We start from the raw sequence: 22,662 nt of genomic DNA, 5'->3' as shown, positions 1-22,662 counted from the left end.
TTGGTTTTGTGCACGGTGTAAGATGGGCTCCAGTTTCATTTTTTGCATGTGTGGCTTCAGTGCTCCCAGCACCTTTTGTGGAAGGGACTGTCCTTTCCCTGCCGTGTGTTCTCGGCACGCGTGTCGAAGGTCAGTTGGCTGTGTGGGCTTATTCCTGGGCTCTCTGTTGTGTTGGTCCGTATGTCTGTCTGCATGCTAGTTGCTACTGTTCTAACTTCTGTGGTTTTGTGATGTATTTTGAAGTCCAGGCGTGTGATGTCTCCCAACTCTTTGCTCTTTGTTGAGTCGACGGTGTTTGTTTTCTGCGAGCTGTTCCCTTGTCCGCGTGTGCAGATGTAGACGCTGCTTCAGTTACTGACGCCTTACTGTGTGTTTTCACATCTCTGAGAACACAGTGCTCGTCTGTCCTAATTGTGGGAGGCGTTTTCTAGGATTGTCTTCACGTGGACTTTGAATTAGCTTGTCTGTTTGCCCAGCCCGTCCACCAAACACGCGCGCACGCACTCAGAACCCCCAACCCAGCTTGGTTTTAGCTTGGTTTCAGGTTGGACTTGTGGTGAAGCTGTAAGTTGACTCGGGAGAGTGACATCTTTGTGATCCCGAGACTTCCGCTCGAGCTGTGGCTTATCTTCCCACTCGTTTTGGTCCCCTTTTGCGTTCTTCTTCAGCATCGCCGCGCTTTCTTTGCAGGAAGTTTTGGCCTTTTTACCGCGAGGAGCCTTTTCCGTGCTGTCCTCTGTCTGCGTGAGTGTGTGCGAATCCTGTCGGTATCTGCATAAAACTCGGTCCCCTGCTACCTCGCTGGGCCCTCCTGTGGTTTAGTGTGGTTATCGTGGGTTCTCAGGTGTCCAGGCAGAGCAGGCGGTGCCGTGTACCCCTCCCTCTCCAGTCTCGTCCCTGGGTTCTGCCTGTTACCAGTCGTGGGGGCCGGTTCCCGCACTGTTACCGTGACTAACTGCGGTTGTCATCGGCGCCTGGTAGGCGTGGCTTTTGGAGTAAGGTACAAATGTGTCACGAGCCCAGGAAGAGCCCGTCCTTTCTCTTGTGTTTTTTTCTTTTGAAGCAAAAATCACCGTTGAAATTGGTCAATTCCCTTTCTGAAGATCATGTGTGGCACAATCGCAGCACTTCTCTCCTCGGATACGTAAACGTAAGACCTCATACCGGTGGCGTCGCCGAGGGTGGCGCGCTCTTGACCCGGTGGACGTGCCTCGCGTGGTCTGATACGTAATGGCGTAAGGGCCGCCCGGTGCTTCTGCTTTCGTTTACTTCAGCGTCCGTGTGCTGCTCGTTACAAGTAAGGTGGATCCGCGCCTTCTTCGGGGTTTGGTACCAGTGCTGCGCTTGCTTCCTGAAGGTCACTTAGGAATCTTCGGTGTTCTCAGGGCGCCTGGGGGACTCAGGCCGTTAAGCCTCCAACTCTTGATTTCGGCTCAGCTCGTGATCTCACGGTTCGTGGGGTCGGGCCCCGTGTTGGGCTCTGCTCTGATGGCACGGAGACTGCTTGGGATTCTCTCTTTCCCTCTCGCCCCCCCTCAAAGTAAATAAGTAAACATTAAAAAGAGAAAAAAAAAAGAAATCTTGTGTGCTCTCAAGAATAGTTTGATAGCATTGAATTATGTGGTCTTTTCACTTTTTATTATTTTTATTTTGAATGACGAGGTCTTTACGGGGCAAGTAGAGTTCCCCTGTGAAGCTTGTGGGGGAGGGGGCTGGGCTTTTTGTTAGTTTGTTTTGTTTCCGTTTTAAGAAAGAGAGTTCTTTTTTAAGTTTTCTCTGTTGGGGTCAGTCTTCTAAATCGCACACGTGTTCCCAGACAAGTATCAGTCTCATCCAGGCTGCCAGATTAATTCACGTACACTCGAGGAAAATGGTCTCTTAGGAGTCTTTTAATTTTCTTGGTCTCTGGGGCTATTTCCCTCCCGTTTGCTCCCACCGCTGCTTGGTTGGGTTAGCTGCTACACTTGGCCGTTGAACACAGTGGGGGGTGGGCTCACTGTCGCCCTGCACGGTCAGAAATCTGTGTGTAGCCTGCGCCTCCCCAGAAGCTTGGCCAGAGATGGCCGCCTGCTGGCTGGAAGCCTTCCTGACGTCCGGACACCCCTTGTTCAAGGGCCGACTGCAGTGATTCTTTTATCACTGTCACTGTTCTCCACAGATTTCGGCTTTAAGATGTTTTCGTTAAGTTCATTTTTCTGCTTCTCTGCCTTGTAACTCATCGCTTTTCGCTTACAGTTAACTTCCTTTGCTTTTTTTCAGGTCGTCCCGTTTTCTTCGGTGTTTGATTTGTGTGCTTGATTCATTTGTTTATGTTCTTTTCCAAAAAGTGTTTCGTGTGGAAGAGCTTTTTCTTAAGTTCTGATCAAATATGTTTTCTGTATCATCACTGCTGGAAGCTCTGTGATTTTGGCTTATGTTATCCTGTTTGGTCGAAGGATCGTTCAGGAACAAGGTGTAAAATTTCCAAGTGACGTGCCTTTTGAGTCATTGGTTTTGTCATTAACGAAAGTTTTAGTTGCATTTTGATCAGGGAATACGGACTGTTCCCTTTTGGACTTTCTGGGTTTTATGCAGTTTCCCTTGTGGCCTTAATGTGGAGTCTGTTTTTGTCACTGTGTCACAGGTGCTCGGAAAGAGGCTCTGTTTTCGAACCTGGATGTATGGAGGCTGATGTGTGTACCAGTCAGTTACACAGCCTCAGCCATGTCATTTGGGTCACACGTCCCCTTGGTTCCTGTGCGCTGGCTCTGCCGTGGACCAAGGCGAGTGAATCGTGGTCTCTGCCGTCGGCACATTTCTGTCTCTTTCTCCCTGTCTCTCCTGTGAATGTTGGCTGCTGTGTGGCGTGGGGCACAGCTATTTAAAACTATTTTATTTTTATTCTCAATTGCACCTGTTAGTATCATGAAGTGCCCTTCTCCGTCCCATTTCTGTGTTGCCTGCGTTCGGGTCGTGACAAATGGCGCTTCTGCTAGTTTGTATTTGTTGGTATGCCTTTGCACATCCTTTTATTCCTGACCCTTTTGAAGGACCTCAGATGTGTCTCTTATGTGCCACATGAAGTTGGATTTGGCTGTGTGATCCGATCTGAGAATCTTTTTTTTGTTTTTAATTTCACCGGAGAAGGTAAACTAACGTACGATAGTTGGTAGATCAATTATATTTGATTTAAGTTCTCATGTTCTGTGTGTGTGTGTGTGTGTGTGTGTGTGTGTGTGTGTTTGACGTCTTCTACTCTCTGGTGGGTTTTTCTTCTCTGTTTAGTTTTTGAACTCTGTATGGTTCTGACATTTAGGCAGAGTCTGTATCTGCCGTAAGGGTTCCCTTTGTTTTGCTGCCTCACGTAATGCCATCAGCGCTCTGTGTGTGGGGACCGCCTTATTAAGTACCTTCTGTGTCAAGCAGAATATTATCTCCTCCTGTCTTCGCACCCCCCGACCCTTCAACCCTGTGGAGCCACCCTAAGCCATGAAACTTGGGAGTGTGTTATGGCAGAAAGGGACTTTGCAGGTATAATTAAGGTTGTGGTCCCTAAAAGGAAGAGTTGATCTTGGATTATCTGGGTAGGCTCAAAGTGATTCCTTGAGCCCTTAAAAGCAGAGGACTTTGTCCAGGGAGAAGTGAGAGAGTCTGAGAGTGAGAAGGACTTGTGCTGCAGGGCCGGAGGGGGGGTGGGGCTCTGGCCCAGGGTTGACCAGCTGACCGCAGCCCTGTGGCCGCACGGACCCGTGTTCAGCCAGGGGTCTCAGCCGCCTCCCAGAGCCGCAGGCGGCCGGGCGAACTCCTGACCTGCAGAAACTGAGACCGCGGCTCTGTCTGGTCTGCCGTCAAGTCCGCGGTCCTCGCTCGACGGCAGCGAGGAACAAGTACCCCTTCCGCGAGTCGTGGCTGTGATGATGCGCCTTGTTATTTTCTTCTCCTCACTCGGGTGTGGTCAGCACAGTGGGTTCCCTTCCTCAGCTCTACCTTCGTGCCATTATTACTTGTACTTGTCGCGAAAGCGTCGGCGGTCTGTCTGTCCTCTGCCTCGGAGCTCTTCCTGCCCAGGTGAGGACCTGGTTCGCCCACCTCCCTTCCCGTCCCCTTCCTCCTCCATCCCCTCTCCACACTCACCTGTGTGGTTTGCCTTCTGTCTGTCTCTCCAGCCCCACGTCTGTCTGTCTTGCACCTATGGGGAAGCTTGCTTGGTGCTCCCCGCCCTTCTCATCATGCTCTCGTTGGCCCCCCCCGAAGGCGGAGGGTTGCCCTGCACTTGCTTTTTCAGAATGGCTGATGGGTGGGGCCCGCGTGTTCAGACGGTGCTTCTGGGCTGGGGCGCCGCGTGCGTGTTGAAGGGACCCTCTGTCCTCTGCACGCCCTGTAGAGGCCCCTCCTTGGTCTCCTCCCTCGGAGGGCGCCCGGGCCTGCCCATCTTGTTTTCTTCCTGAGGCTGTCATGTCTTTCTTTTGTCCTCAGCGGGTCACCTCTCTTGTCTTTGTCCTTTGTGACCCTTGTCTTTGTTTTCTGGGCTGAGACTCTCTCTCTCTCTTTCTGAGTCAGTTCTTGCAACTCTGCTTGTGGACTTCCCACGTAGGGACAAGTGCTTGCGACTCTGCAGTTCAGGGCTTTGCTCTGCTTCGTGTGGGGTGTGTGGGTGTCCCTCACCTCTTGGCAGGTGTCCCTGCTCTATTCTTTGTCCCTCACCCCCACCTCGTTAGTGTCTGTATCAATGCTGGGCAATTCTTTCACTGGTCTTTTTTAAAAAAGTTTTAAAATCTTTTTTTTTATTCTAGTAAAATATACATAACATAAAATTTGCCATTATAATCGTTTTTTTTTTTTTTAAAGTGAACTCTGCAGCCAGTGTAGGGCTTGAACTCATGACCCTGAGATCAAGAGCCCGCCAGGCGCCACCCACTCCAACCACTTTTAAGTGTATCATTCTGTGGCATTCGATGCATTTATAAGCTTGTGCAGCCACGACCACCGTCCACCTCTAGAACTCTCCTCTTCCCAAACTGAAGCTCTGTCCCCGTTGTACACCAGCTCCCGTCGCCCCACCAGCCCGTGCCTCCATTGTTCTACTTCCTGTCTCAGAACCCGAGGCCCCCGGGGACTTCCTACTGGTGAAGTCACACAGCCTTTGTCCTTTGGTGTCTGGCTGTTTGCATTTAGCACCGTGCCTTCCAGGTTCATCTGTGCTGGAGGGTCGGGATTTCCTTCCTTTTCAAGGCTGAGCAGTAGCGCGGTGGAGGGACCACATCTGTCCCCCCGTTGTCCACAGACACTTGAGTTTCTTCCGTGTTCTGGCCACTGCCAACGTGGTTTCCGTCCCTTCCTTCAATTCCTTTAGGTATCTGCCCACACGTGGCGCTGCTGGGTCACGTGGGAATGCTGTCAATTTGCACACCCACCGGGAGTGCATGCGGTTCCCTTTCTGCACATCCTCTCCAATTCTTGTTGCTTCCCGGGTTGTTCTGACAGTAGCCGTCCTTCCGAGTGTGAGGTGGCACCTCGCTGTGGCCGTGGCCTGCGTTTCTCTGACACACGATGCTGAGCGTGGGTCCGCGTCACACGTCTTCTCCGAGGGAATGTCTGTGCGGGGCCCTTTGCCCATTTGTAATAGGACTGGACCTTCTGTTGTTGAGTTTTAGGAGGTTTCTTTATATGCTCAGTATTAATCCCTTATCAGACGTGCCTGGCAAACGTGTGTCCCCGGTCTGTGGGTTGCCTCTTCACGCTGCTGATCGTGTGCTTTGATGCACAAGAGTCTTTAATTTTGATGGCGTCTGATTCATCTTTTTTTTTTTTTTTCTTCTTTTTCCTGTGCTTTTGGTGCCACACTGAACAGCCATGGCCACGTCCAGTGCCACGGAACTGCTGCTCTGTGTTTCTCTCTTGAGTTTTAGACTTCGGCTCCCATGTTTGATCTTTTTTTGCGCTAATTTTGTGTATGGGGTTAGGTAAGTGTCCAGCTTTGTTTTGCTGCGTGCGGATGTCCAGTTTCCCAGCCGTGTGCTGAAGGGACTGGTCTTCCCTGTTGAGTGGTCCTGGACCCTGGTTGGAATCACTCGACTGCATACGTGAGGGTCTGTTTCTGGCCTCTCTGGTCTTTGCCGCTGGTCTGTGTGTCCGTCTTTATGCCGACATTTATGCCGACATCACAGTTTTGATGACCGTAGCTTTGTAGTAAGTTTTAAAATCAGGAAGTATGAGGCCTCCAACTCTGTTCTTTTTCAGTATTGTTTTGGCTCTTGGGACTTTATTGTTCATTTTGGAACAAATTGTTTTTTTTCCCTGGATCAGTCCTCGTAAGACTCTCCCTACCCCCTTCTCAGAGAGGTGGGGCAGGGGGTGCCTAGAGGGGAGCAGCCTGTGCCCGCAGGCCACCCATCTGGGCACTTCTCCCCATAGTCACGGCTGCTGTGCTGACATAGCCCGACCGGCCTCTCGGGCTGCCGCTGACATCCCTCCTTGCCTGGCTCTGTTCTCAGTGACTCAGGGTTAGTCTGTGGTGTTCAGGGAACGTGAGGTCCTTCCGAGACCTGCCCCTGCGCTGCTCCCCCCCTCCCCCGCCACTCTGATTCCCTGCACTTCCTCCTGTGAGGACTCTGCTCAGCTCACCTGCTCTTTGTGGGTTTTTCCTGTGTTGTAGTTATTTCTTACTTCCTCTGAATATGAAGTGTTCAGTTAGTTTTAAGGTTTTTGTTTGATTACCTTTTGGTGGGGGGAGGGTCATTCTCCTCACCATTGTAATGTGATTTCTGGGAGGAAATAGGAAAAACTATGCTCAGTTCATTTCCTTGTATTCAGTGATCCAGACTGTGGGAAGGAAAACAGGTCGGTGTGGTTCCCGTGCCTGTTCCGGTGCTGGCACGTAGGACTCATCCACACCCCGGCCCCCTTCTGCCATGACAGAAGGGCCACCAGCCCTGCAGGGCTGAGCTCCAGGCTGGAGAGGCTGGCCCTGTGGGGGCTGGGAGCTGAGTGGGCCTGTTTCAGTCAGCACCGTGGACAGCTCCAGGGTGTCCCTGTGGGAGCCTCGGAAGTGGGGGTGCCTCCGTCCCGGGCAGCCCCTCCTGCCCACAGGGATGCCTCCTCCCTGCAGACCCCAGACCCCAGGGGCAAGTGGCTGGAGGTGCAGGTCTGTCCTGGTGTCAGAGCCACTGGCCTGGCACTCGGTACGAGCAGCTGGGGCGTGCAGTCAGGGGAGGGCTGTGGGGTATTGCTGGGGGCTGGGGGTGAGGGAGAGCTCTCCTTTCACCAGGAGACGCCTCTTGGGTGGGTCTGTGTTTTCAGTGCTGTGGTGAAGAGTGTGGGTTTAGGGGCCCTGGCCTGTGCCTGCTGCCTGCCACCCTGGGCGAGTGGTGGCACCCCTCTGTGATTTAACTCTGCCATCTGTAAAGAGGGGAGCCCCACTTCCCCTGCCATCTTCCCTGACACCTTGTTGCAGCCGTTGCCCCCTCCAGCAGCACAGGTCTCTGCTCTTCAGCTGGTACCCTGCTGAAGTTCCTCCCGTTAAAACAACAGACAAAGTGCCACCAGCCTCCCATCCCTGCTGCAGGCGAGGAGGGGTGCTGATGGCCTGGGCGGTGGCCCTGGGGCTGGTGGCTCATGGGAGGACAGGACACTGCAGTGGGGGTGATGGCAGGTGGCAGTGCCGGGGGTGTTTCCTGGCGGTCCTGCTGCTGTGGGGCTGCTCCTGCTGGGACAGTGTGATGGGACAGCGGGATTGGAGGTGAAGCTGGACACATATGGCGTTGACGGTGCTGGTGGTGGTGACGGTGCCTGCTGGGAGAAGGCCCCGTCCCGCGTCTCCCCTGCTCCCCCTACACAGGGCTTCCTCACTGTGCCCCCAGCGCCCTGCGTCCTCCCTCCCTGAGGGGGAAGGTGCTCCGGGCACGGGGTCATACAGGGGGTGCCGTCACGAGTGAGGTTTTTGTGTGCCCTTGCCCCCTTTCCCTGTGACCGGTGGACTCGCCCCTCCGCGCCTGGTCCCACACAGAGGGGTCCTGGGGCTGTGCTGTCCTGCCGGCAAGCTCTTCCTGGTGCTTTGGCTGTCCTTCCCTCACTGGCCTCTGTGCGGAGAGCTGGGGTGTGACGCCCCGGAATGGCTTGAGCTGCAGCCTGACGGTCGGGTCCGATGGCGGAGGCCCAGTGGGGTGGGGCCAACACAGGCCTTGGCGGGACAGGGACCTGGGTCTGGATCCTGCCTTGGCCTCTGATAGGGCTTCCTGGGCAAGTTCTTGTTCTCCCCGAGCCTCAGTTTCCCAGCCGTGAAGTATGACAGTTAAGGTTCCCTTGCCGTGGGTCCGAGGGTTAGATGGTGACCGGTCCAGCTGTGCCCACGCCCAGCCCCCGCTCCGACCCTGCCCCCGCTGCCTGCCCCCACCCCCGCCAGAAGTCTCTGGGCCTCGCGCAGCTGTGTGGATGGCTCCGCCCCCACCCCTGTGACTCAGGCTGCCTCCTTGCTCCTTTGCTGCCACCATCCTGGGCGAGGGCTCCGCTGGTGGGGCAGGCAGCTGGGCGGTGGGCCGGCCTCCCGTGGCCTTCCCGGAGAGGGGAGCGAGGGCTGGGGCGGGGGCGGCGCGGCAGGTGGAGACAGAGAAGGGCGTGCTCGGCTGGTGTCCTGACCGCCCCTTGGTGCCGTCAGCCATTCTGTTGCTCCGCGGCCCGTTCTGGGCGCTGTTCCGCGAGGTGCCTGGGGTGCCTGGCTGGCATTCTGCGTGACGCGGAGTCCACGTTGCTATAACAACGCTCCGAGGCGTGCCATCGCAGCTCCCCCAGCTGGCCTCCTCTGCCTCTGGCTCTGTGGTGCACACGGGCGCACATGTGCGTGGGGCCGAGCATTTGGCCCGGGCGTGGGGGTGGGGGGGGAGGGCAGAAATCGGTCAGGGGGATGGTGGCCTGAGACTGGGTGAGAGCATGAACTGGGGCTCTTTGACTCCGGGTCTTTGCGCCCAGATGCACCTTAGAGAGGTGAGGGTGTGTGCCCAGGTCCCCCGTGGGAGGGGACTCGCTCTGGCCCGCAGCCAACTCTCCCGCGGAAGGAAACGAACATCAGTAGTCACGATTCCCCAACACCTCCCCTCGGGGAGGGGTTCTGGGTTCCGGCCGGCCGGCCTGAGGCGGCAGCATCCGTGGGAGCCGGCAGCCACCCCCTGGCCACACACACGGGCCCACCTTGGCAGACAGACGGCTGGGGGACCCGCTTCTGCCCAGTTGCCTGGTGGTCTGGGGCAAGTTCTACCCCCTGGGCCTCCACCAAGGGTCTCCTGTGGCCAGGACCTGCGTGATGGCTGCGCCTGCCTCGTGGGAATGAGTCGGGTGGTAACGTCTGGGAAGGTCTCGTCGGGCCTGTCGCATCAAGGTGGTTGTGTCCACGCTCTTACTGTCAGGAAAACCTCGTGGAGGAAAAGAAGGAAAGCGCCAGCCCTCAGTCTCCCTGCCTCTGCTCCCTAACACTGCCGCCAGCCCCGAGCCCTGCGTACGCCCTGACCTCCACCACGGGTGCCCCCGCTCCCGTTTGGAGGCCGCATTGGGTGTGGGAAGGAGAAGGCGCGGACACCTGGGCCCGGCCAGCAGTTGGCTCCCTTGGTGCCTCATGGCCCCGGCACCCGGCTGCGGGAGGGAATAACTCATCTGCAGACATTTACGGAGTGGGCCAGGTGCCAGTGACGCAGAAGTGGCTGAGATGGGGCACCGGCCGTGGGCCACTCACCATGTGGCCCAGCCACTTGCCGCTGGTGACCAAATCGGGGGTCAGCCTGGGCTCATCCTGGGCCAGGCCGTGGCCTGGGTGGGGACCAAGTGTCCCCAGTGAACGTCTTTCCCAGGGAGCAGAGATGAACAACACGGGGCGGGCCATTTGCAGAGGTTCGCACTACGTCGAACCACATATTGGCTGCTCCAGATCCTTGCTGCCCGGGGCAGCTCCTGGGGCACCGGGCAGCCTGTGCCCAGTGCTGGAGTGCCAGGGGTCCCTCAGCCAGCACAAGGACTCGAGCTCGCCGCTCCGGCCCCGGGGACGCATCCGTGACCAAGGCTGACCCATGCCATGGCCCGGATGCCTGTGCATACCGCCGCCCTCCAGCCCCTCAAACTGTCCTGTCCTCCCTGTTGTCCTGCCCTGTTGCCCAGCCCAGGAGCGCTGATGTGTGTGCCTGGTTAAGTGAGGGCATTCGTTTTATTTCTCCTGAAAATAAGAAGCGACGTGTGCCTGGCAGAGAACTCGGAAAGCCCGAGCAGCTCACACCCTGGGTGCTGGGACCCAAGCGAGGTTCATGTGCCCACGGCCTCCCCTGACCTGCCACTCAGCCGCAGAGCTCCGAACAGTTCTGTGACCGCCTAGACGTATGATTTGCCCCCCTGCAGGGCACCTGTTTAGCGCGTGCGCTTCAGCGGCTGTAGCACACTCACGGGTTGTGGTTGCCGGACGCTTTCACCCCTGCAGATGGAAACCCCTGGCCCACAGAAGTCACTCCCGTTCCTGTCTCTCATCCACCTGCCAGCCCCTGGTTTGCATCTGTCCGCATAGGCTCGTCTGTCCTGGACATTTCGTAGAAGTGGGATCTGCCCTCGCGTGGCTCTCTGTGGCGTTCACAGCTGTCCCGCTTCATCTGCCAGGGTGGCGGTCTCATCCGCCTCTTCCACGCGCTGCCTTGACCGTGACGGAGCTGACGGACGGCGACGCTCTCAGCTCTCCTGTGCTGGGTGTGGTGAGTTTTGAGGGCTGTGTCCGCCCGTGAAACCGCCACCGCCGCCGTGGTCAACGTTCCCGCCCACCGGCAGGTCCCCCCGCACCAGACGCGAGCGCTGCCTGTTCTAGAATTTCACATTCGTGGTGTCGTACCACGTGAACTCTCCGTGGTCTGGCTTCCCGTGTGTGACGCGACGTCCCCGGGTGTCCTGTGTCTGCAGGCCCACCATCTTCTGGAGGGCGGGTGCGGGTTTGTCTCTTCCCCCGTGGGGACACTGACCCACCCGCCTGTGGTTTCCCCCGGGCTTGTTTCTCGGGTGGCTGGGCCGTGCACGTTTCTTCTTTGGGTTTTCTGCACACATCCTGGCTGGTTTTCATCACCCTCGAATGTGTTTAAAGATCAGTTTGTAGGGGTGCCTGACGTGTGAGCGTGAGCAGCCTCTGTCCCGTTGTGGTGCGGGTCTTTCTAGCGTTGCTGCCTTTTAAACTTGCCGCTGTTGCATTTTGATTTACAAAATCTTTTTTAAATGTAATACGCTGCCAAATGTGTTTTCTTGTGTGTGTATGCGTGTGTGTGTTTAACATTACTTTTGTATTTCTGAGATGTGTCTTTTGGGTTGCTTTAATCTTTTATTTATTTTTATTTTTTATTTTATTATTATTTTTTTTATTTTAGAGAACGAGTGAGTACAGGGGAGGGGCAGAGGGAGAGAGAGAGAGCGAGCATCTCGAGCAGGCACCAACGTGGGGCTTGATCCCCAGACTGTGGGATCATGACCTGAGCCAAAACCAAGAGTCAGATGCTCAACCATCTGAGCCACCCAGGTGCCCCTAATGTTCTATATTTAATACGTTTTTAAAATCTTGGGGCGCCTGGGTGGCTCAGGCGGTTGAGCGTCCGACTTTGGCTCAGGTCACTATCTCATGGTTCGTGAGTTTGAGCCCCGCTTTGGACTCCGTGCAGACAGCTCAGAGCCTGGAGCTGCTTCTGATTCTGTGTCTCCCCTGCTCATGCTCTCTCTCTCTCTCTCTCTCTCTCTCAAAATAAATAAACATTAAAAAAATTCTTTTAAATCCTCAACCCTTTGGTCCTTGTGGATTGGCTTTGTTTAGGTTTTAGATGAGGAACCAGTTGGCTTGGTGTCTTCTGGATCTTCTGTGCTCACCGGTGTGTCAAGCACGGGGTAAGGGAGGACACTGTGGCCTAGTGGGGGGAGGGGTGAGCTCCGGGAGGGGAGGGCCCCTTCCTTGGCGCCTGTGTGAACTCCAGTGAGCATCCGTCCCTCCGTCCCTCCGTCCCCCCATCCGTCCATCGCTCCGTGTGCCTGGAGTCCTCGCTGAGGAAGGCGGTCGGGCAGGGCCCCTGCGGGTGGCTGTGAGCTCAGCAGTCACTTCTCCTCGACCCTGGTCTGCGGCTGCGCCCCTGCCCAGCCTGGGTCCTGACGGGGCCGCCTGAAGCCGCTGCTTCCCCAGGGCAGGTGGACTGTCAGCTGGAGTGTCCGCTGGTGGGTTTGTGCGTTCCTCATTTGCACCCTGCGGGTGGCAGGGCCTCTGGTCCTCAACTTGTCCTGTCCCTGCACCTTCCCCAGGACTCAGGTCTCCCTGTGAGGGATGGCAGGGACGGGCGCTCCTTGTGGCCCCGGTGGCTGAGCCTGTCTCGCTGTCCCGCACTCACTCCTGGGCGGCTCTGCGGGACGCCGAGTGCACACAGCGGGGACAGGAGCGGCTCTGTCCTGTCACAAGGCTGGCGAGTGACACGTGGGGACCTGGGCCTGGGGCTGTCCTGTAAAAAGGGAGCTGGTCACCAGCCTCCCGCCTGGGGTACCCCCTCCTCCCTTCTTCCGTCCACACGTTGTTCTTCCTTTGCTGTGGCCTGGGCCTGGGCTTGGTAGGGACCGAGCCGTGTCTCCCGTGTGGGACCCCCGGAGTGGGGGCTGGGGGTGGAAGCAGGCTCCTGCTTTTGGGGCCGTGCCGCCAGGATCGTGACATGGGCCGGTGGGTGCGATGGTGTTTTCCGTGTGAATGATCTGATGTGTTCTCTCCAGGATCAGGGCTGTGAGACACTGTGCCCCGTGCGCTGTCAGATTGGTGGGGGCGGGGACTCGGCCGGAGACGCATCATGGACTGCCCGGCGGGTGGCTCTGTGGCTGGTTGCTACCAGGCCTGCCTGGCTAATGCTGAGGAGAGAGGAAGCTGGTGCCCGCCCCAGGGCCTGTGCTGCCTGGGTGCCCACCCCCTCCCCTCCACCGCCCCCTCCCCTCCACCCGCCTCCTCCCCTCCACCTGCCCGCCCCCTCCCCCTCCTCCTGCCCACCCCCTCCCCCTGCCCACCTCTCCCTCCACTTGCCAACCCCCGTCTACCTTCCCCTCCCCTCCCTTCTCCCTCTCCCCCTGCCCACCCCCCCCATCTGCTCCCTCCCCTCTACCTGCCCCTTCCCCCTTTCCTCTCCCCTTCCACCTGTCCCCTCCCCCTGCCCACCTTCCTCTTTCCCCAGGTGGGGATGTCTTATGCAGGGGCCTAGAGGCAAGGTGGGACGGGCCTGCTGCTGCCCACACTGCCTTGCTCTGTGGCGATCCTGACCTGTCCCTGCCCCCCACAGGCACAGGGTGGGCAGCAGCTGGGAGGTCACCCATGTTGTCACAGGGCCCCGGAGGCGGAGTGCACTGTGGGTGCCCGGCGGCCCCGAGAGATGTCTTGGAGCACGGAGAATGGGGCCCGGTGTGCCGTGGCCCCAGGTGTGCTGTCCTCTGGCAACGCCACCCAGGTGGGGGGGGCCACCGCTGGGCAGGCCCTGGAGGCGAGGTGTTCCCGGGTCGCGCCTTGTGTTCGCACCCGTGTTTCTGGTAGAAAGGGGACCGGAGCTCCCGTGTCTGGGTGCCTGCGCCGCGGGTTGTGTCCAGCGTGCACTTGTGTGCGGTGACGGTCTGGTGGGTTTGCGAGCCACAGAGGCCTTTCCAGGCCCCCTGCGGGCAGGGCACGGGGCCCCGGGGGTCCCCCTTTGCCATCTGGCCTCTTTCTGCCCCCTCTCCCAGTACCTCTTTCCCGTTTCAAACTGTTTTCATTTGAGAGCATTCTTGAGGGGCCTCAGTTCATGGAGTTCCCGCTTCTGAAGTGACGTGCTGAGAAGCCGTGTCCCCGGCGACCGGCCCCACCCAGTCCGCCCAGGTTTGGCTTCTCTTTCTGGTGCTTCATCTTGCGGGGCTGTGTTGTGCACCCTGTGTGCTGAGTCCTCCCTCCTTCCTTCTTGTCTGTCTGCTTCCCCGCCTCTGCCTCAGGGGTCCCAGTGCCTGCGGGGCTCAACCTGGTGGCTCGTCTCTGGAGCGCCAGCCTGCGGCCAAGAGCCTGTGCTGGGGCAGATCCCTGCGTGGCAGCAGGACCTGTTGGTGGGCTTGCCCTGCAGAGCTCCAGGGCCAAGGCCCTCTGCTGCGTGGCGGTCTTGGGGTCCCTGATGTCCGAGTCCCCACCTGTCACCGACCTGGGCTCCCGCAGCAGCCTGAGGCAGGTCCCGGGGACGGTGGCCGATGGACAGTCCCGGCGTGAGCTCTGAGGCCCACCCTGGCCTCCTCCAGGAGGGCGGCGGTCACTGAATTATATTCGCTCTGCTGTGGCTTCTTGGGCACGTTGGGGGTCGAGTGGGTGTCGGGGGGAGGGTCCGGGTTGTCCCTGTCGTCTCCCTGCCTCCCATTGGTGTGAGGCCGGGCCGGGTCCTGGGCTCCCAGGGCCCTGACCTCTGAAGGGGGTGGGGAGGGTCTGGACACCAGCCCGGTCTGACTTGTAGCTGCTTCAAAGGCCGGAGGGGGCTCTTCCCAGGGAGCTGGTCCTGGGCACCGCCCTCCTGTCTCCCCGTCTCTCCTTCCTGTGGCACCAGAACAGACGCACGCACACACGCGTGTCTTTTGAGAGCCCAGCGTCCCCGCAGACAGGTGAGGGAGGAAAGTGCTAGGAAGGGGGTGGGGCCTGAGTGGCCAAGGGGCCCGGAGGAGAGAACAGGAAGAAAGCAGAAGCAGGGGCGGGCGCTTAGACCCCACAGGCCCACCCGCGGGGTGGCCTCGCTGAGTGTGCCTTGACAGGAGACAGCAGGGAAGTGGCAGGAAGGCTCACTAGTTAGTGTTCGGAGGCCTCTGCACAGGCTCACTGTCCCCCCAGCACCCCGGAGGCTGAGGAGAGGGCAGGGCGCCCGTCCCGTGTGCGGTCTTTCCTTTGACGATGTTGGAATTGTGCGTCCTGCCTAGGAAGCTTCCCTGCGCTCGGGTGAGCTGAGAATCCCCATTTCTTGTCTGCTGCACGTGTGTGTGTACGTGGGTCTGTCTCGACACTTCCTTATTCCGTCGGTTGACGTCTTCACGCACAGAGTTGCAGTTTTGGAAGCGCTCTGGTGTTTATTGTACTAGCTTTACGGAGAGAGAATTCACATACCCTGAAGCTCACCCTTTGGAAACGTATAGCCCAGCGGTTTTCGGGCTGTTCACAGAGCTGTGCCTCCGTCAGCACTCTCTCATTCCAGAACCTTCTCGCCGGCCTAAAAGAAAGCGCACAGCCAGGAGCAGTCCGTCCCCATCCCTCTGCCCCAGCCTCCGGCAGCCGCCTGTCTGCTTTCTGTTCCCACGGATTTGCTCGTGCTGGACGTGTCTCCTAAGTGGAACCACACACGTGTTGTTTCCGTGCCGGATCCTTTCTGCCCGTAGAATGTTCTCCAGATCCGTCCGTGTCGTGGCCTTTGCCCGCCTGTCATTCTCAGGATGTCGGGTCTGGGGATAGTGGTCCTTCCCGTTAGTTGTTTGCTGTTTTCCTGGATATCGTCTGTTCCTCTTGCCTTTCCACGCGCACTCACCCTCAGCCTCTGAGCTCCCTAAGGAAGCTCGCTGGGGTTTTTATCGGGGTGGGACAGCGGACATCTTCATGAGGCCGGGTCGTCCCATCCGGGAGCAGGGGGGGGGGGTCTTTCTGCTGGAGCGGTTCTGCCCCTCTGTCCCCCTGGAGTGATTTACAGGTTCCTCTTAGACGTGCTTCCCGGTTCCTCTCTCGTCCCTGCACGTGTGTTCCCGGGTGTCCTGTCCTTTTCGTCGTCGGTGCTGTGTCTTTGCCGCTCCGTCCTCTCCCCGGCGTCCGTGTGTGGAGGGTCCTGCCCTCTGATGGCGAATTTCGCACCCCCCTGCAACACCCGCATCTTTGCCTTTCGGCATTCAGGCTGGGTTTTACACACATGCCCTCGTGTCGGTGGCAAAGAGACTGTGCGTTCCGTTTCCTCGTCGCCCCTCGGTGGCCTCTGCCGTCAGGCCGCGTGGGCCGGTGCCTCCGGAGCGGCGTTGGGCGGTGCTGGGCGTGGCAGTGCTTGTGCCCTCTCCTGGGCCTTCTGTCTAAGGGGCGCTGACCTCATCATCTCCAGAAAGTTCTCCTCTGTTTCCGTCAAGGGTTTGGTGGCCATCTGTGGACGGCTTGTAGGCTTCCCTCTGGTCCACTGCTGTGGCTGCAGGCTCCTAACGTTGAATATGCTTTGCACTCAGGGAGGAAGAAACACCTGGGGGGTTGGACTTTGTTTTCTTAGTAACTTATGCAGTGTTTTCACATCAACGCAAAACCGGTTCGCCATTTGTTTTTGGACCGCGTTTATCAGGTTTCGGTAGCAGTGTCATACGTGCTTCACCGAAGAGAGTCGGGAAGTTTCCCTCCATCGTCAGCGCCCCGGAATAATTTACGGAGCGTTGGAAACGTGGCAGAATCTGCCCTGGTGGTTTGTGGGGGTGGCTTCATGATAACGGTCTCTATTTCTTCTCCCCAGATTCGTCTGTTCAGGCTGTCTCAGGTGGGGCGCTTTTGGTGAACCTCACTTTCCGGAGACACAACCCCTTTCGTCTGTGTTGCACCACTCTGGCGCGTAGACGTTGGAAAGCAGAGCCTTACGATTCCGTAACCTTCTTTCTGTTTCAGCGACTGTTCTTTCCTTCTACCTTTTCACATGACATGTCTCTGCTTCCTCCCTCTTTTCTTGAGCGTGTTAGTGGTTGTCTCCTTTGTCAGTAGTTGAGAAAATAGGGTTTCGATTCACAAGTCAGATCTATTGGTTTTCCATTTCTTACCTCATTAATATTTGCTTTTATTTATGTTGTTTCTTTGGGTACTCTTGAGTTATCTCATTGCTTTTTTTAACTTACTTTTTTTAAGGGTGGATGTATTCATTAGAACTTCTTGGGCTGCAAATAACAGGAAATCAAACTGACGTGCGCTTACGTGACGTGGAAACAGCCCACGGAGCTCACGGGAGAGCAAAGGCGGGCAGGAGGCAGGTGTTGGGGATACCGCACTTCTCCGTGGTTCCCTTCGCGTGGCTCCCCTGTGCGTGAGCTGCTGCAGGCCCCCCGGGCCTGTGGTCACAGGACGGCTGCAAGCCGAGGGGACACGGACGGCAGGCACAAGAGTCGACGTCATTCCTGCCACACCGTCCTCCACCCTCGGAGCGCCGTGCGCGGTGGGCACCTTAGCTGGCAGTGCGTGGGTAAACGCATGGCTTTTTCCAAACCCTTAAACTAAGAATTTTGTTCGTTTTCACCTTTTTTCACGAAACGTTCAGTGTCGTGGATTTTCCTCTGGTCACTCTTTTAAATGTATCTTATCCACCATGTGTTTGTACGATGTTTTCACTCTTTGGTTCTTTTTTGGAAATTTCCAAAGTTTTGTTTGTATTTTTTCTTTTTTCTCCTAAGAGTTGTTTAATGCATTGTGCTTAAAATAGGAGGGGCTTCTTGGTTTTCGGACACATTTAAAATACCTGATCACGCTGATGCCAGTGCCTTAGTTCCCCAGCCTCAAGCGTCCGTCCGTGGACACGGCACGTTTCTTCACTCACGTACATGTGCTCTGCTTTCCTTCTTTCTTCCGGTTTTTAATATTTATTTGTTTTTGAGAGAGAGAGATAGAGACAGAGACAGAGAGCATGAGCAGGGGAGGGGCAGAGAGAGACAGAGGGAGACCCAGAATCCGAAGCAGGCTCCAGGCTCCGAGCTGTCGGCACAGAGCCCGACACGGGGCTCCAACTCATGAACCGCGAGATCATGACCTGAGCCGAAGTTGGACGCTCAACCGACTGAGCCACCCAGGCGCCCCTAATTTCATTTTTAACTTAAAAGTTTTGGGGCACGGTAATTCTAGGTTACAGAAGAGTTACCAGATGGATAGACATCCAGTGTGCACCCCGGTGCCCCTCCCCACCTTGGCTTTGTCCTTCCGTGTGTACGTGTGTGCACGCACGCGTACGTGTTCCCTTATGGACCGCTTGATGGTGAGCGGCAGACAGGATGCTCCCTGGTCCTCAAACACGCCATCTTACGCAACCGCGGCGCGGCAGTGCCAGTCGGGAAAGTAACACAGGTGCAACTCTCGTCCCAGGATCTTGTTCGTGTTCATCGGGGCAGAGCTTGTGAATTGTCCTCATAACACCTTCTTACAAAAGAAACCCAGGACCGCCTGTTAGTTTAAGCGATGACGTGTCTTCAGCCTCCTTTGCTCTGGGACGATCCCTTGGTCTTTGTGTCCCGAGATTGTGTTTGTGAAGATGGCAGGTCAGTTATTGAGTAGACGGCTTCTCAGTTTGGTCGTTTCTACTGTTTCTCGCGGCCCTCGCGGGGGTGGGGAGGAGGGATCGCGGAGGTGCTGTCTCGTGCTCCTCCGTGCGCGGTGACCGTGTTCACTTAGATCATTTGGTTAAGGGGATGTCTGCCAGCTGCCTCTGAAAAGTTACAGTTTTTCCATTTTTAATTAGCAGGTATCTTGGGGGAAGATCTTGGAGCCTGTGCGACTGGCCTCTCATTTAGCAGACCTGTCCCGGCAGCTGTAGCACCCTGGACACGCTTGTCTGAATCAGGGTCGTGACGGCCGCCCCTCCCCCACCCCCTCTGCGTTATCGGCTTTGTGCTCGAAGGAGGAGCTTTTCCTTTTTTCCCTCATTTATTTATTTGTGACCGTGTGGACCCGTGGGTTTTTATTTTGTTCAATGATTGTAATCCTTCGTTACTGTTACTTATTTTGGGGCTCAGACTGTCCCGGATGTGGCGGTGGAAGCCTTCCCACCGGTTCTCGCGTCCTTTGGTGACGTCCCCACCTACCTTGGAGCACTTCCCGCTCTGTCGAGCGAGCGGGAACACCCTGTTCTCGGTGTATCTGTTCCCTGCCCTGCCCCAGCCCTGGGATCAGCCGTGTCTCCGGGGAGTCTGAGTTCTTCTTGGGGAAGAATGGTGTTTTAGCATCAAGATCAGCGTGCTGGGTGTGCTCCCTGCTGTGGGGAGACGAAGCGAGGAAGTAACGAGCTTCTCTCTCTCTCTCTCTCTCTCTCTCTCACACACACACACACACACACACACACACACACACACACACGGCCATGCCTGTGGTGACATCGACCCGCACAGGCCTGTGCATGTTGAAACCTGAATCCGAACGGGAGACTCCAAGCTCCCTGGGGAGGGGAAGCTTGCTGGGCAGAGGTGAAACAGGCTGAGGGGAGGTATCCTCCTGCTGCTGCCGGGGGAGGGTGCCGAGGGCCGGCGGCTGGCTCCCAGGTCCTGCCTGTCTCTGTGGTTTGGAGTGAGTCACTTTCTCTTTGTGCGTTCAGTGTTGTCATCTTAAAAATTGGGGTTTGGGTTGGGTCAGGGAGTACCCGGCACAGGTGACCCCACCCCTGCCGCGGACGCACGGTAGACGTCCGTCCTCAAGCAAGGCTGCCTGTGACTCCAGACGCGTCCCAGACGTTGCCTGTGTGACGCTCCTGTCTTGGTGCTGGGTGTGCCCGGATCGGCCGAGCGTGCTGGGTAGCCGGGTCTTGTGACGTCGTGGCCTTCGCCCAGGGTCTCCAGGCCGGCTTGGCTTCTGCAGCACCCGTGAGGGCACGTTGGTGAGACAGGCATTTTGGGGGGCCCACGGGCAGCAGTCCGTCGAGGGAAGCGCGGGCGTAGAGGGTAGCGGCCCAGCCTGACGCTGCTCCCCTGGGCTGACTCGTGGTGTCCACCTGCCCGATCGGCAAGCCGGGGCTGCCCGGCCTCTGCCTGGAGCAGCGTGGGCGGGACTGGGCATCGCCGTCACAGCCTCCAGCCTTGCCCTCCCCGGGGGCAGCGCTGCGGTCTCTGAGCAACGCAGCTCTGGGGCTCCTGCCTCCCTGGAGCGGCGTGGCCGGGGTTGGCGGCTGGGCCCCGGGCGGAGCCGTGCGTGGGGCAGCGCTGGCTTCGGGTCCCCTCCCAGAGGGCCTCCTCGGTCGTGCCAGGCGTGCGGCCAGGTGAGCGGAAGGTGGTTCGCAGCAGGACGGTCCGGGCGGTGGGGGGAGGCCCCGGCCAGCTTTCCTTCTGCACCGCCTGGTACCACGCTCTTCTTCTACCCGGCCCTGCCTCCTCCAGGAAGCCTCCCCGCCTCCCTGCTGACCCCTCACGCGGCAGGCACTGAAGGGAGCCGGCGCCCGTTTGCCGCTCTCTGTGTTGGACACGTTTCGGGTCATGGCTTGGGTCCTGTCCCTCAGCCCGGCTCTGTGCCCAGAGAAGGGCTCGCCATGTGTCCAGGGAGGGGCGGGGGGTCCCGGTGCCGCTGCGGCCCGACGCCCACTTGGGTCCCGGAGGGGCGGGCGGGTGCAGTGTTGCCTGGAAAGGCAGATCGACCAGGGCTGTGGTTGTGCAGGGGTGGGGAAGAAGGGCAAGAGAGGGGCAGCAGGGTAGAGACGGGCGAGGACTCAGGTGAAGGACAGCGCCCCAGGCCAGAGCCCAGGCCTGAGGGCCAGGTCCCCAGGGCTGTCGGCAGGGCGAAGTCTGGGTGGGACCGAGGCAGGGTCCCCATGATGGTGCATCGGTCTCCCGCCTCCTTCCTTGTCTGTGCCCAGCTGGAGCGTGAGGCCCCACGGGCAGGGGGGACTGTGTGATGCTGAGTTTGCTGTGTCCCCATCACAGCGCAGGTCAGCGGTCCAGGGAATGTAGGCCCAAAGGTGAACTCACTCCTTGCTTAGCTCACTGAGGGCTGGACAGCTGCCCATTTTACACTTGAGAAGACAGACGCCTGCTCTCCATCCTTGGGGTCCCCTTCAGCTTGAGGGCTACCCCAGTCTAGAAGATACCGTCCTTTGTCTGCTGCCAGCAAGGTCAGCCGGGGTCTCGGGGCTCCCCTGCCTCTGACGGCCCCAGGCCGATGGAAGGAAGCTGCAGGCAGAGGTCATGTCCTGCTCGGGAGCCCGTCTGGGGCAGAGCCGGCCCTGTCCTGGCCCTGGCACCGGCCCTGGAGTCCAGGCCGCTGGACTCCAGCCTGGAGCTGTGTCCGCTGCTCTCTCCTGACCAGGGCCTGGGGGCGTCCTGCTGTCCATCTGTTCTCTCCTCTGGGGCCTAGGGGCTTTGTCCTGGGGGCAGGGCCGTGTTGCTGGGGCGTTCCCTGGCACCCCCCGCTTCCTTTGCTGCCCCAAAAGCAGGATCTGGGCACCACAAGGACAGACGGCTCCCTCAGGCTGCTGGCAACGAGCCTGGCGCCAGCCCTGGGGGTGCAGGGCCCGAGGAGCCGGCGGCTCGAGGAAGCCGCTCGACGGGAGGCCTGCTCGGGAGCAGGCAGTGTTCCCGTGGCCTCCGGCAGCTCCGAGGGCCCTTCCCGGGTACTGCGACCCATCAGCATCCCCCACCCCCGGCCCTCCCGTGGGCCTTGCTGCCGCTTCCGCCCGCCTGGGCCCCCGGTGGCCGCCCCGGCCTTTGTCCAGCTGCTCCCCCTCCCCGTCTGACTCCACCGCCGCCTGCCCTCGCCCCCTGTTGAGGGTCGGGGCGCGAACTGGCTGCGGGCGGCTGAGTGGGAGCGGTGTGGAGGAAGCTGATGGCGCAGCCCGGGCACGGGGCGCCTGGGGGACCTGAGTGTGTGCCCACGGCCCCTCGCTGTCTCCCAGCGATGGGGGTGGGGGGGGGGCGGCCCTGCTGGGTTCTGGGTCCCCCAGGGGCTGGAGCAGCGGGCCCAGGACAGGTACTGGTGTTTGGTGTTTCTGGTCCTCAGGCTGGGGCGCCTCTTTGTGGCTCTGGCAGTGGGGCAGCCTCACCCCCCGTCTGCCGAGCAGACGCTGGTGGCACATGTTGCGTGCGGGTGGTGCCCGGCGAGAGGAGGTTGCGAGCCAGACGAGGCGGCAGGCTGGGGGTCTTTTCCCTTCCCTGCCTCTGCAGGTGGGCTGCTCATTGCCCTTTGCTTGCCCGGATGCAGCCGAGGGCGGCCCCCGTGGCCTCCGTTCGCCCCTCAGTGGTGCTGTGGGCTCGGCCCCTCTGTCCCTTTCTGCTGCCCTCCCTGCGCTGGGCACATTGTGGGCTCGGGCTGGGGGTCCCTAGTGTTGCCCTCCCCCCCCCACCAGCCTCTGTCACCTCCTCTGGCAGGCCCCGGGCTCCCCTGTGTGCGGGCTGCCCCTCCCTTCCGACCCAGTCGGCCAGTGCTTCCTGCGCCCGTTTGGACCCTGCTTGAGCTGCTTCCTCTGGGGAGCTGCCAAGCCCGCCCAGCCTGGGGCTCTAGCCATGGCCCCCGGTCCCCACAGCTTCCTGTCCCAGGGGACATTCCCGCCGACTTCCGACAGATGCTCACGACCCCAAGGCTGTGCCGGGGCCCACCCTGTTCACACCGGACACGGTGCCCAGTGCGCTGTGCCTGCCTGGGGTCCTCGTAGCCCCCCAGGACAACATGGTGACTCTGGGGCCACCCTCCGGGCATCTGAAGAAAGTGTGGGTCTCTGCCTGGGTCGTCTGCTCAAGGCAGACATCCCCGCAGCCCGCCGCTCTGTTTCCAGACTCCTCTTTCTGCGTGACGATCTCAGTGGAATCTTAAAAATGAAGTTTTAATGGTTCAGGGTTATACACATACAGAGTGTAGAGAAAAAAACGAGCCCTGCTGGTTATTTCCGAAAAACAGGGATTCCAGTTTCCTCTTCCCAGGGTCTGCTGCTTTTGATCTTCTAGATCTTTGGGTAACTTTTCTCTGAATAACATGCTCGTTCACTACTTCTCCGT

General features: G+C 58.7%; 1 protein-coding gene across 15 annotated transcripts in view; it reads left to right on the top strand.

Annotated features, from left to right (window-relative positions):
• The window catches only part of TSNARE1 (t-SNARE domain containing 1), a 156,657-nt gene that overhangs the window by 10,888 nt on the left and 123,107 nt on the right, over positions 1-22,662 (top strand). Inside the window, exon 1 of one of the 15 annotated variants that reach the window (XM_040494574.1) lies at positions 5,616-5,942. The exons of 2 other annotated variants lie outside the window; for them this stretch is intronic. In XM_040494574.1, the coding sequence (XP_040350508.1) occupies positions 5,933-5,942 (10 nt within the window). In that variant the 5' untranslated portion in view covers positions 5,616-5,932. Of the gene's footprint in view, positions 1-5,615; positions 5,943-9,058; positions 10,698-22,662 lie in introns of those variants that run through there. 12 more of the 15 variants (XM_040494573.1, XM_040494570.1, XM_040494569.1 and 9 more) reach the window with 12 other exon arrangements.

Source organism: Herpailurus yagouaroundi, unplaced genomic scaffold (genome assembly GCF_014898765.1).
Source record: "Herpailurus yagouaroundi ecotype Mexico unplaced genomic scaffold, PumYag 186, whole genome shotgun sequence".
Taxonomy (NCBI): Eukaryota; Metazoa; Chordata; class Mammalia; order Carnivora; family Felidae; genus Herpailurus; species Herpailurus yagouaroundi.
This window is presented reverse-complemented; position numbering and strand designations above follow the sequence as displayed.